This window comes from Vigna angularis, chromosome 5, assembly GCF_016808095.1.
Source record: "Vigna angularis cultivar LongXiaoDou No.4 chromosome 5, ASM1680809v1, whole genome shotgun sequence".
NCBI lineage: Eukaryota > Viridiplantae > Streptophyta > Magnoliopsida > Fabales > Fabaceae > Vigna > Vigna angularis.
In genome coordinates this window covers 27,778,455-27,792,234 of record NC_068974.1, presented here as the reverse complement: position 1 = coordinate 27,792,234, position 13,780 = coordinate 27,778,455, and the positions used below count along the sequence as shown (strand labels likewise).

The following is a 13,780-nucleotide window of genomic DNA, read 5'->3' as shown; positions in this document are numbered from 1 at the left end:
TATATATATATATATATATATATATATATATATATATATAATATTCACTTAAACTATAATTGTGTAGCATCAGAATTATTGAATAAATTACTGTCAATGTTATTAATAAATAATGAAAAAGGAAAGAAGAGTTAGATGTCTTCCTAAAATTATTACTACTAAAATAGATAAGAAAAAAATGTATCATATATTCATAAATGAAAAATTACACTTAGTATATCATAGAACACATATGGGAGGAATGAATTTCTCATTATTTATTTAATGGACTAAAATTTTTCATTCTTTTACTTATCAACATAAAGATGTTGTAGTGCATTGTAATACACTTCATGAACGAGATGATAACTTTACATATTTGATATTAACAACATTAAAAAGTTGTTCTTTATTATAGTTTGATTTCGGCACATGTCCTCCTTTTGTCATTGTGAAAGAAGCTCTATTTTCAAATGCATCTTTTATTGAATAAAACTTCTATGCATCTCCATTTTCGTGGCTATTTTTTCTCCATGTTACCTTCACACATTAAATTAATAAAAAGATTACTAAAGTGACTTCTTCATACATATCCAACTTTTGTGATGTGTTACTAATTGAATATTAAGTAGTTGAAATGGAAAAGCTAAATTTGCTTACCTCTTTCTTTTTAAGATTCTTTTACTTATCAACATAAAGATGTTGTAGTACATTGTAATACACCTGATGAACGAGTTAATAATCTTACATATTTGACATTAACAACACTAAAACGTTGTTCTTCATTATAGTTTGGTTTTGGCACGTGTCCTCCTTTTGTCATTGTGAAAGAAGCTCCATTCTCAAATGCGTCTTTCAGTGAATAAAACTTCCATGCATCTCCATTTCCTTGGCTATTTTTTCTCCATGTTACCTTCACACATTAAATCAATAAAAAGATTACTAAAGTGACTTCTTCATTCATATCCAACTTTTCTGATGTGTTATTAATTGAATATTAAGTAGTTGAAAAGGAAAAACTAAAATTGCTTACCTCTTTACTCCCTTTTGTTGGTGCTATAAAGAGATTAGCTTCACTTTTGAGACTAGGTCTCATACTTCCACCAATGGCATATTGCACCCATCCTAAGTAAAGATTATTGACTACATGTGCATACCCATGACGAATCCTAACATGTTTTTATTCACGAGAAAGTATAAAATTGTGAAATTTATTTAAATTTGTGTATATTATGTACTAAATTAATAATTAATTACCTGGGCATGCGTTGATTACAATTAGGTCCAAAGTGGTTGTATACAAGAGTAACCTTCATGTTTTGATCTCTTATATAACCATCATCATGTCCAAGAAGCATGACTTTGTCTTGGTTTCTAAACCAATTATTAGATATAGTCACATCAGTTGAACCCCGTGTTACATCTAGTAAGCCATCTTGACAATTATAAAGTGTATTATGATCAATCCAAATCTTTGAAGCAGTAACCAATCTTATTGCATCTCCATCTACATGGCCTAAAGGAATCACCTTTCCTTCTGGTCCCATCACAACCCCTGGAGCTTGAGGTTTGCAATGATGAAGTCGAATGTTATGGATGATTACATTTGTGGCCTAAAATTAAAATAAATAAATGAAGTTGTTCGGAAAGTGTTAGCTTGTATAAACAAAATTTGAAAAGATGTAAGTGCATACAAATTTTATAGCAAGAAATTAATGAATGAGATTACCTTAAAGATCATTAAACATGCATTTTCAGCAATGTCAACATTAATGCCTCGACCATCAATGGTTGTAAAACTACTAATAAGAAGGGGTTTTTCAAGTTTAATATGCATGTCTTTTTGGAATGTGATCCACACTTTACTTTGAATTACAGAAGCTCCATATCTCAAGGTACCAGGTTTAGGACTTATAGGATCATCACTAGGGTCAATAACTTTATAATGGATGAGGTCTTTCCCAGTGTTGTTTGTCATCTTACCAGTGTAGCCAATAGAACATGTTGCTAATTGAGGTCGATTCATCCTCCATTCAGGATTTAATCTCCAACATTGATCAATCACATTCATTTTCAATCCATCTATTTTAGATTGTTTTGCAACACTGAGGTTTGGAATGAAGACAACAACAACAATAGCTAAAGCAAAATGCCAATAATTAATATTGATATTGTAAGATATCATCGTAAATGATACTTATTCTTAATAGATGTAAATTATAAAAAAACACTATAGAAAAAAGAGAGAATGTTTGATAGTATAATTTGATAAAAAAAAGGTAATATGAAAAGTGATTATAAAGACAAAAATTATCTTAAAAGTTCGTTTAAGTTGTTTTTGCAAGCTATGTCAATGGGTATTCCTTACTACGTAAAACCTATTAATAAAAATAAGTAACTATATTTGCTTAATTAATTTTAAATGTTAACCTTAAGTTGTAACAATTACCTAAATCTTCGCAACTATAGAAGTAAATTTAGAAATTCAGGTATCTTCTAGCATTAATTGTTAGAAATCCCACATTAAGAAATCTCACATCAACTAGAGATAAAATAAACTATATAAGTATATCCAAATCTAATCTTATAAATCGATTTTTTAGGATTGAGTTATGTTAGAGGTTCTACATCGATTAAAATAACACCAATTTACAATATATAAGTGGATGCAAACCTCACCTTACTAGACAATTTTGTAAGGTTGAGTTAAACTTAAAACTCACTTCTTAACATGGTATCAAAGTCAGAGGTTAGAGTCTATCCAAGTAAAGTTTGTTGTTTGTTGATTCTATTGTTTCATCCTGCTATCGAGACATTATCCCACTACCCATTTTTGTTTATCAACATTGACATTTTTTCCTTATACTTCATAAGAATATATTCACTTTTATGATGCATAAAATTGTTGTTCATGTTCCAAAAAAAAAAAGAATAAAAATAAAACAAATTTTTATTTAGTAGAAACATTACTAAATCCCATTGACAAATAATTTGTCAAACATACGAAATCAACCAACAGAAAATAATGTTAGTGAATTAAACAACTTTAAAACATGTAAAGCTCAATGATGTATAGTCTAACTATTAATCAATCAATATATCTTGTCTAAGATTATTCATGATTTTGATGACAACAAATAATAATTAAAATTGTGTGAACTAGTAAGATGGTTATAATTAAAATTACTCTCAAGAAAAGCAAGATGAACACAAAAAACATCTAATTAGTTTATAAAAAGTGTGAACTAGTATACTACATAAAGCTTAGACAATATTACACAAAGAGTTAAACATATAGGCTATCACTAGTGTAAATATTGAATTTTATGACTTATTATGGTGGGTCCAATATAGAATGTGAACTTTCAATGTCGATTCATATAAAGTCTTTTCTAATCGACGTATATAAAGTTTTTTCTTCCCTAGTGTATGTTACATAAAGCCCTAGAAGACGTTACAAAAGTGTTAGATGCATTACAAATTTAAAGGAACCAAATACATTGTAAGCTTAAATGAAGACTAGATATTATATAATAAAAACAAAGGAGCTATAAGCATTAGTGCATAAAAAAGTTTTGACTTCATTTATTCTTGACATTGTACTTCAGTTTCTGAACCAAAACAGATCAAGATGAGGTAAAAAATGTGGGTCTTTTGGTTTCGATTATAAACTCAAGTATAAAGTTCGACATTAGACTTCAATTGTCTTTGAAACTGAAACCCAACACAATAAAATATTATAAAAGAATAAAGGAAAAGACTTCGGTTATGAAAAACAATAAAAGTCTATTCGACTATATGCTTCAGTTCCTTGGGAAATCAAAGCTTATTGTGATATTTAAAAAGAAAAAGATTCATTCAATAACTCTCACGCTTTATTAAACAACCTAAAAAATTAAACTAAATTTTAATACTACCATATGAGAACTAATACTAAAATATGGATTTTCATGCGATTAAGATATATATATATATATATATATATATATATATATATATATATATATATATATATATATATATATATATATATATATATATATAATATGAACAAACAAACAAAGACAATGAACTAAACAAATAACATAAAAAACCTTTCCAAACATGGCGATGAGAACTTAAAAATGAAGGAACCTATATGAAGGGCATGCAAATGAAGGAACTGTGCGTGAAGAAAGCAAACAAGAGAGAGAAACCAAGAGAGAAAGCAAGAAGAAAAATGAGAGAAAAGAGAAAACCTGAAAACAGAAGGTTCGCAACAACAATGCAATGTAATGACAAAAAAATAACTTTTCTAAAAATTCAATTATATCAAAATCTGTAATAGTATAGACTTCGTTTAGGGTTATAGACTTTGATTATTCTATAACCGAAACCTGTAGGTGTGCAACTAATTTAAAAACTGCCATTGTATTTTGAAAGATTTTGTTTTTCTTGGAACCAAAGAGTTTTGGAATGTGTTTTTTGTACTAATGAAGGTTGATTTAGTGACAAAAGTTGAAAGAAAGGGTAAGAAAGAGTATGATTTCAACTCTCTTCACTAACATTTAGAAGTTATAAGGTTGATTTATAAAGTTTAGAGGAAGAGTGAGAGAGATTTTAAGTTTAATTCTCTAACCACTAGTGCAAAAAGGACTTTAGACGTCTGTTATTTTGGGCTTTTAACGTCTGATCTCTGTCCGACGTCTATATGGGTGACGTTAATGAGACGTCAGACCCTTTAGGTCAGACGTCTCTATAGACGTCGAACCTATATAGGTCCGACGTCTATATAGACGTCCGATCCATACAGGTTAGACGTCTCTGAGGTTGCTCCTGACTCATGGTGATTCGAGTTTACAACTTTATATTTTAGTTGAAGAGAATGTATTGGACATTTTTTTTATTGGATGGTTTTAAAAACGTAGTGGAGGGAATTGGAGGAGTACAAAACGCAAGAAATCACTGCCATAGAACGCCGCCTAAAGACACGAGAATAACTGCACCAAAACCCAACGAAAATGCATTTTAATTGGTTCAAATGAAAGATAATACATCAAAGAGTGATGTAATCGGAGTAAAATTAATTTAAAACGGTGCAAAAGTGAGAAAACGAACCTGAAAATCGTAACCTGTAGAGAGAAAACGCGACGAAGATGATGAACAATGAGTGCGCGTAACAGCTGTCTCGCGTTCACAGTGTTTTAATGCCAAAATTTAGACGTCGGTTCCCCAATTAACAGACGTCTAAAGTGCTTTAGAAGTCGGAGTGGCGGGATCAGACGTCTAAACGGAGTCAAAAAGTGACTTTTTAAATTTCTGAATTTAGGGTTTAGACGTCGGTTCCCCAATTAACAGACGTCTAAAGTGCTTCAGAAATCGGAGTGGCGGGATTAGATGTCTAAAGGGAGTCAAAAAGTGACTTTTTAAATTTATGGATTTAGGGTTTAGACGTCGGTTCCCCAATTAACAGACGTCTAAAGTGCTTTAGAAGTCGAAGTGGCGGGATCAGACGTCTAAAGGGAGTCAAAAAGTGACTTTTTAAATTTATGGATTTAGGGTTTAGACGTCGGTTCACCCAATTAACAGACGTCTAAAGTGCTTCAGAAGTCGGAGTGGCGGGATTAGACGTCTAAAGGGAGTCAAAAATGGACTTTTTAAATTTATGGATTTAGGGTTTAAACGTCGGTTCCCCAATTAACAGACGTCTAAAGTGCTTCAGAACTCGGTTCCCTCCATAACAGACGTCTAAATAGAATAAAAAATTATTTTTTTTAACTTTTTCGTTTAGTTTTGGCGTCTATTCGGGGGAGCCGACATATATGAGTATTTAGACGTCGGACCCTTCCATAACCGACGTCTAAATAGTTGTTTTATTTACGAAAAATACCACCGATCATTTTTTACATTGGATATTCGAGGGTCAGACGTCTAAAGGGTGACGTAATAACACATAATACATTCTAAAGTCTGTACAAGGTCATGCTATTTGTGTCATCTTCCATGTACACATGCTTGGATCAAATACTTACGTTTCTTATTAGTGTGGGATAATCAAAGTAGAAAAAGCATAGTTATAAAATAATTTCAGGTCTTTATGAAAGACTTGCAAAGCTAAAGTAGAAAAAATGGCACACAATTATGCAGTTGGTAAAAGTCAAGTCTTTCATCATATATATGTATATATATTCATTTTAACCATAATTGTTTACCATCAGAATTCTTTAATAAATTATTGTGAGTGTTATCAATGAATAATGGAAATAAAAGATTACAAAAGAAAGTTATGCCCAAAACATAAAAAAAAATCATATACAAACTAAAATCATAAAAGATAAAAAACATTAAACATGCATATGATATGACATTAACTAAAATTTTTAATATACAATTAAAATCTTAATTAACCAATAATAGTAGTAATGACTCACAAATGATATATCTCCAATGCATATATATAGGGGTTTTGCATGCTATGACAGTCACCTATACTGTACATGCATTTATTCACTTTTAGGACGCATAAAATGTTGTTAATGTACCAAAATAAAATAAGCAAAAATAAAACTAATTTTTATTTAGTAGAAAGTCATTAAATCTCCTAATAATTTGGCAAACATATAACTCAACCAGCAGAAAATAATGTAGTGAATTGAAAAACTTTAAAACATATACATCCATTGGATTGATTGGTGAAAGATAGAAATTGACAGAAAAAAAAATATAAACTAATAAATGTGACCAATCATATGATAAGAAATAGAGACGAAAAGAAGGGAATATAAAAAATGTAAATATAAGAATATATAATAACTTGAAAATATAATCTACACATACAGACAGTTTCTCCTCTATTTCTCCCCTAGACTATAAATAGAAAATTATAATTAAATAAATCTGTACAATACATATGTTCAGTATTTCTTTTAGGGTGAATGAAATAATACACACATCAACAGGTTCTCTTTCTCTATAACTTTTGACAAAATGGTATTGGAAAAGCTTAAAGAAATTATGACATTTCCATTATAAATATATAATTAAAGGACATAGTGCAAATAGAAGTGTCAGCTCCTTTTTTTATCATTAACCTAGCGAAATTTCCATCTACCATAGCACAACCCTAGATATTACAAGCATCTAAGCACAAAGAATTTAGAAATTTAGAGTATACCTTAAAACATAAGAGTAATTGGTGTTATATCACCCTACTCCATTTGTTGAGAAGACTACCTTGAATTACAACAAAGTTATCTTATTTTCCTGTTGTTTCTTGCAAAGAAAGGTTCAAAGGTCTGTTGAAACAAAAGAAAGAAAAAAAATGTACAGTGTCTGTTGAGTTAATTTAATTTCCTATAATTATACTCTTTTAGTTATGATTATAATATGCGAAGTTTTAACATTTTAAAACCAAATGAATCACAAGAGAAACCAGATATATTTCACAGATGAACTCATCAGGGTTCGGCTGCATCTTCTTCTGTGAACTGTCAGCAATTATACAGTTCCGAAACTCTTAATTTTTATGGTTAAATTTCTCTTATTTGAACCAATTTACTTATTTCCTAGCCAATCTTAGGTTGGTTCTCTGAATTCCCCAACAATTTTAATTTGTTTCTCGACAAACAAAACCTCATTGAGAGAGTGTTTGAAGAGACTTTTGGATCTGTGATTAGCTTGAATGCAAATGATCTAGACATAGAATATATGTTCTTATGGTTTGAGAACCTGAATTGTGTGTGTGTATATATATATATATATATATATATATATATATATATATATATATATATATATATATATATATATATATATCCTCCAAAGTAGAGGGCATACACAGCATATCTATAAGATACTTATTGAAGCTGATGAACTTTCCACCTCTTTATTATGTTAGGTATCAACTTAATTTGTAGGAATTTTTTTTCCTAATTGATGATAAAAATCACAATTAGTACTGTTAAAATTAAGAGATGGGACAAAAGATCAGGATCTTAATTCAGAATGCAGGTTGCTATTGCTAGTAATAGCTGGTAAACTATACTGTTCCGGTCAAAATCTATTCTAACAGCGGAAATTATCACAGACCAAAATACTCTTAAACTTGTTATATATTTTCCTCATATTTTACAAAACTTTTGGTGCATACATAAGATCTAGAAACCCCAGATATCATCACTGCCAATATCAAAATCCCACCACTCGTGTTGTGTTTCCACGTCACTGTATGATCCATTTACAAACCTTTTCAACCTCTCACTTACTTTGGCGGCTCCGAATTGAAGAAAAGATTGAGGAATCTGCATAAACCCATCAAGTTTTTCAAAATTAGAGGAATAAGGTATGACTGTATGTTAAGAAGAACACATCAAACCGATGAATTAATATGAAAACAACATTAAACAACAACAGACGATGACACATATATACATACCTCAGCATGCACAACATGAAGCACCGAGTCTCCAGTGAGTGAGGAATTGAGACTTCTAACATCTATGTTCTCTTCATGCAGCATTCGAATGATTTCATAGAATATGAACTGGTTATCCATCCCTGTAGTCAGAACAACTTGTAGGGAGGAACCCACTTCTTGAATCTCAAGTTGTGGAGATTTTGGGAGTGGTGCTGCATCTAAATTAGCACCGTTATTATTGGAGAAGCAACCACGGTATCTTTTCTTAGCACCCTGCAAGCTCTCTTTCTTCTCTTGTGCCATCTTCACCTTCGCCTCCAAACTCTTGATGTAGTTGATTGCCTCATCCACTTGATCAGGCAGTGGTAATACTTCCTGCGTCATCACCATCAAAAACCAAATCAATAACACCATTCAAATTCCAAACACACCAACAGTACTAACAAAGCAATTATACGAACAACTGGTGATCAGATAGCAGTGTAAACACATTTTACGGTAACTTTTGTAAACTATGGCCACCCATCTAAGTTTATAATCTCCATGCAAGAAAAAAGTTGGTAAGGAAACAAAAGAAGGAAGCTTTATAACCTTGGGGTTGTAGCTAGGGAGAAGAGAATTGAGTTTGTTGAAGAGGATCTTCATCTGGTTTCTTCTGTTCTTCTCAACGAGCCTTCTTTCAACCTTGGTTGAAGGGGGTTGAATTCCAAGATGATCCATTATTATGCAGTTGAATTCTGCAGCAACCTGTGAGTTTATTAGAAGATAGGAAGATGAATGGAGTGGTGTGCTGATGTGGGTATATATACGTGAAGTAGTTATACTTAGAATAGTGAAAGAAAGGGTATGAGATTTAAATTCTGTATGGAAGGAATGGAATTGTTAGAGATCAGAAACGTCACTTCGTGATGTAATGTTCTTGAGCCTGCCATGTGCGAGTCATTTTGTTTTGCTCTGCCGTCCAAATACACACGTGCCTTTATTATGCACTTTCGTTGTTTCTTTCTCACTTCAATGGTCTGCGTTTCCGCGTAACACTAACAAAATACATTCCTAATTCTTTTCTATTACAGTGATGCCTTTGTCTAATATATATTTTAACTTTTTATTAATTTTATCTTCTAGATGTTCAAAAAATTAATTAAATAATGCTTTAAATTTTGTACAAAAAGTAATTAAAGATGCTTTAAATTTCGTAAAAACTAATTGAAAAGTAGATAGAGTGAAAAAAAAAAACAAATGGGTTACCGCAATTTTCCCTATTAGGATGTCGCGCTTATCATTTCAGCATTATTTTAAATATATTATATTTAATATATATATATATATATATATATATATATATATATATATATATATGTATATATAATTTAAAGGATTATAAATTTGTATTGGTAAAAGCGGTAAAAAATAACATTATAATTTAAGGTATCAGCACCTTAATTAAATTGTAATTACTTGTTGTAATTGAATAATTTAATTTATAAAAGTAATTGTTTCTTCTTTCTTATAATTAAAAATGTTAATTAACAAATTAAGGACTAATAAAATTTCTATATAAAATTTAAAACTAAAGTTGTATTATTTTTTTTTAAAAATTGATTAGTTTACCAATTCAACTTAACTAGAATGGACCATTTTATCCCAACTTATTTTGAAAAGTTAAAAGTAAAATAAGTTTACGTGTCATTGTGACTTCTAGTCTTTATATAGACTTTATCTTGTAAACTTTTATGTTTTATGTGAGAAGAACATGACTTATTAAACAGAAAAATCTGAAAATATATAAGTTAATATAAAAGAATAAAACGGCAACTTAACTAAGAATGAGTTAATTATGACTAACATTTTAACACAATATACCTATCATTTTTTCATTTTAAATTTAGAATACGTCAATATAATAAAAAAAAATAATAAATTATTGAAAAAATAATATCTTAAATATTATTATAAAATTGTATTGAAATATTTTTTGTTTATGATTATTGTTTGATAAGTATACAACAAGGTTTTCTCATAGTCAAGTTCATATTTCTGCTCCTTCACAAAAACTAAATATAATGAAACATTGAATTATCATTTATTTAATTAGCTCTTCGAAAGCAATTAAAAATGTAACATGTAAAAATGTATTTTTTTTTTAAGAATAGATTAGTTTGGCAGTTGATATTAACTAACTTATTTTAAACGTGAAAAGTTTAAGTGGTTTTGCAACTCCTATTTTATGTAAAGTTTAACTTTCATTCTATTATTACTTAATTATACATAAATCTTATCTGAGTTTTTAATTTGAAATAAAAAAGATGATATTATATCTTAAATTGCGTTATAATTAAGTAGTGGAAAATGGAAAATATCCAAATATTTATATGTGAAGAAAAGGAGGAGTGGACGCTGAAAAAGAGAGGCAACTTTTTCATGCTTAAAAATTAAGATGAAAAATATTTTAAAGGAAAATAGTTGTTGTTATATATATATATATATATATATATATATATATATATATATATATATATATATATATATAGTCTCTGATCGTGGGTCCCAGCAAAAGCAGAATACTGATTTTCTGAAATTTATATACAGAAGTGGTTAAGACCAAAAAGTCTCTCGTCTTGCCAGGAATAATCCTAACAGGTCAAACTTTATTAGTATTTCATAATTGATTTCTGGTATGTATGTTCCTTCTAATAAAAAAAAGAATAAAACTATAATTATAAAAATAAATATAAATAATTTATATAATTTTATTATAAGTATTTTCTTATTTATTTTGTAGATAATATTTTATTATAAATAATTATTTTAATTTAAAAATGGTTAAGTTTAAAAAATTGTTAAATAAAAAAATCGCTTAAAAAAGTAAAATTAGTAAGATAATTGTTTTAATTTGAAAAAAATCTTTACTTATTAAAGAATAAAATTGAAGAAAACAAATATACACACAACATATCTCGTCTAAATCTTAATTGAGGTAAATTTCTTAAAAATAATAGGTAAAGTTTATCTCTGTGACAAAATTCTTCTCTTCTTTGTAATCAAACTAATAATTGAGGTAGATTACATACATTTTAACTAAAGAATTGTATATAATAATAAAACATTAAGTGATAATATTGTAAACACATTAGTTATAAAAATACACGTTATTATATATATATATATATATATATATATATATATATATATATATATATATATATATATATATATATATATATATATATATATATATATATGACATTTTAAAAGTGATAATGATTTAAAATAACGAGATTCGATTATTTTAATATTAAAAAGTTTTAATATAAATATTTTTGTCTAATTTTATATTTTTAAAATATAGAAAATACATTTTTAGGGTTCTCTAACTTCTCTTTAGGATTTCTTGTCCTCTATTCATTTGACCGAAGAACCAAAATCGTAAGATTGATTTTTATAGCAAGTTTTTCAATTTGAACCGAGAAGTTTCTCAGATATAGTAGGTTTGTTTTCTATTCATTTTTTTAGTTTGTTTTGTCTTCTTTTTCATGTGAGTTGGTTATTGATGCATGTGACACTAGTACAAAATGTGCTTTTAAACTCGCACAATAGACCTCTGTTTACACCAAACCGCTGCCTATCCAAACACGATGGCAGTTCCGTAATTAAGGAGACCTTATAGGACTCGGTTCAATTAGGACCAGTCATAACAGGGCTACCACTTCGGTTGCAAAGGAAACCAATGCCTAAACATCACCTAACATGTCAGGATTTTCGTATGAAACGGTCAGAAAAGGTGATACTGCCTCGGTTGCACGCAGAACCGAAGCAGAAAGGCCTGAAACACGTCTGACTCGCCTGCAACACGCCTGCAAACGCCTGCAACACGTCAAGTCAGTCATCTCTGACCAAGAGAAACGACCTCGGGTAGCACTGCAGCCGATATCAAACGTCATTTAGGCCTCGATTCTTTTGATAACCGAGGCGTATAAGCTTGAGTTTTTGTATCCCGCGTCAACTATAAGCATCGGTTTCTTGAATAAACGAGGTGGTAGTGCCCTATTGCTTCGGTTATTCTTGATAACCGAGGTAGTATAGCTTCATAAGTTCAGTTTCCCACCCCTTTTCATTCGCACTGCTTCCTTTTTCCTTTCTTCTTCGCTGCGCCTGTGCAACATTTCTACTGCTTCCTTTTTCTTTTCTTCTTCGCTGCGCCTGTGCTTCCTTCGTCCCTGCCACATTGCTTCTCCTTGCGCCTTTGTCTTCCGCCTTTGCCGCCACCGCCGTTATTCTCTCCAAGGACTGCCGCCACCGCAGTTGTTCTCTCCAAGGGCTGTCTCCACCACCGTCGCTGCCGTGAGACCTTCGTTCTGTTTGTGCTTCCTTCGTCCCTGCCGTTCATAGCATTCATAGCCTCTGCTGCCGTCGTCACCCCTTGGTGCTGCCCATCACGGTAAGTTGTTCATTGCATTCGTCCCTACAATCGTGCCTTATCCTTGTGTTTGATAAATAAGTTGATATATTGGTTGAATTATAAAATTACCTTATCTTGTTGTTGGTTTATACATCCTGTTGATTATAAAATTATTAGTTAAATTAGATGTTGAACTTGCTACAATGGAAGATAAAATATTGTTGTTGGTTTATACATCCTATTGATTATATAATTATTAGTTAAATTACCTTATCTTGTTGTTGGTTTATACATCCTGTTGATTATAAAAAATATTGGAGAGGAGACTATAAAAATATTAGTTCCTCTGTTAATGTCACCTCATGTTAACAGGTTTTTTTTTTTGTGGGTATTTATTTCGGTTGTTAAGAATCCAGTGGAATATTCTATGTTTGAATTTAAACAATTAACAATATAGGTAGGGTATAATAAAGTAAACTTTAACTAACAATTATAGTTAGAAAGTGATTATTTTCTCAAAAATAACAAAATTGTTGATCGACTTTCACTCTCCCAGGTTCTTATTTTTAAATTTTTCCTTTTAATATGACCATGTAATTAATTGTTTGTTTGAATATATTGTTTGGTTGAATATATTGTTTGCTTTTATATATTGTAGGTTGCAGATATAATTATTTGTTTGCTTAAATATATATTGTTGTTGTGAATTAGCCTTAGTTTCCCGTTTGAGATTCAATACAAAAATTATTTACTATCTCCAGAGATATTTGAAGAAATGTACCTTTTAAAAATGAATAGAGAGGAGATGGTAATAATAATTTAGAAGTATTGAATCTTGAATTGTCCGGTTGGACAGTTTAAGAAGAGTAATGACTTTTTCATAGTTTATTATACATATCAATTTTAATATACATGTCTTAAATTTGATGAAATTTTGTAGTTGTGTTTTGTATTAATCTTCGGGTGCATATTTGATTGTGATTTATAATCACTTTCATTTCGTGTAA

At 29.9% G+C, this 13,780-nt stretch overlaps 2 protein-coding genes across 2 annotated transcripts; both read right to left on the bottom strand.

Moving 5' to 3' along the window:
* Window positions 1-667: 667 nt before the first annotated feature.
* LOC108340157 (probable pectate lyase 4) lies at window positions 668-2,164 on the bottom strand. The gene is made up of 4 exons (XM_017577377.1): window positions 1,709-2,164; window positions 1,237-1,592; window positions 1,013-1,148; window positions 668-892 (listed from the first exon to the last, which is right to left on the bottom strand). The coding sequence occupies exons 1-4, from the start codon at window positions 2,162-2,164 to the stop codon at window positions 668-670; spliced, it is 1,173 nt and encodes a 390-aa protein (XP_017432866.1).
* A 5,848-nt stretch (window positions 2,165-8,012) lies between these two features.
* Window positions 8,013-9,094, bottom strand: LOC128196708 (transcription factor bHLH162-like). The gene is made up of 3 exons (XM_052878218.1): window positions 8,966-9,094; window positions 8,393-8,749; window positions 8,013-8,258 (listed from the first exon to the last, which is right to left on the bottom strand). The coding sequence occupies exons 1-3, from the start codon at window positions 9,092-9,094 to the stop codon at window positions 8,115-8,117; spliced, it is 630 nt and encodes a 209-aa protein (XP_052734178.1). The 3' UTR covers window positions 8,013-8,114.
* Window positions 9,095-13,780: the final 4,686 nt, after the last annotated feature.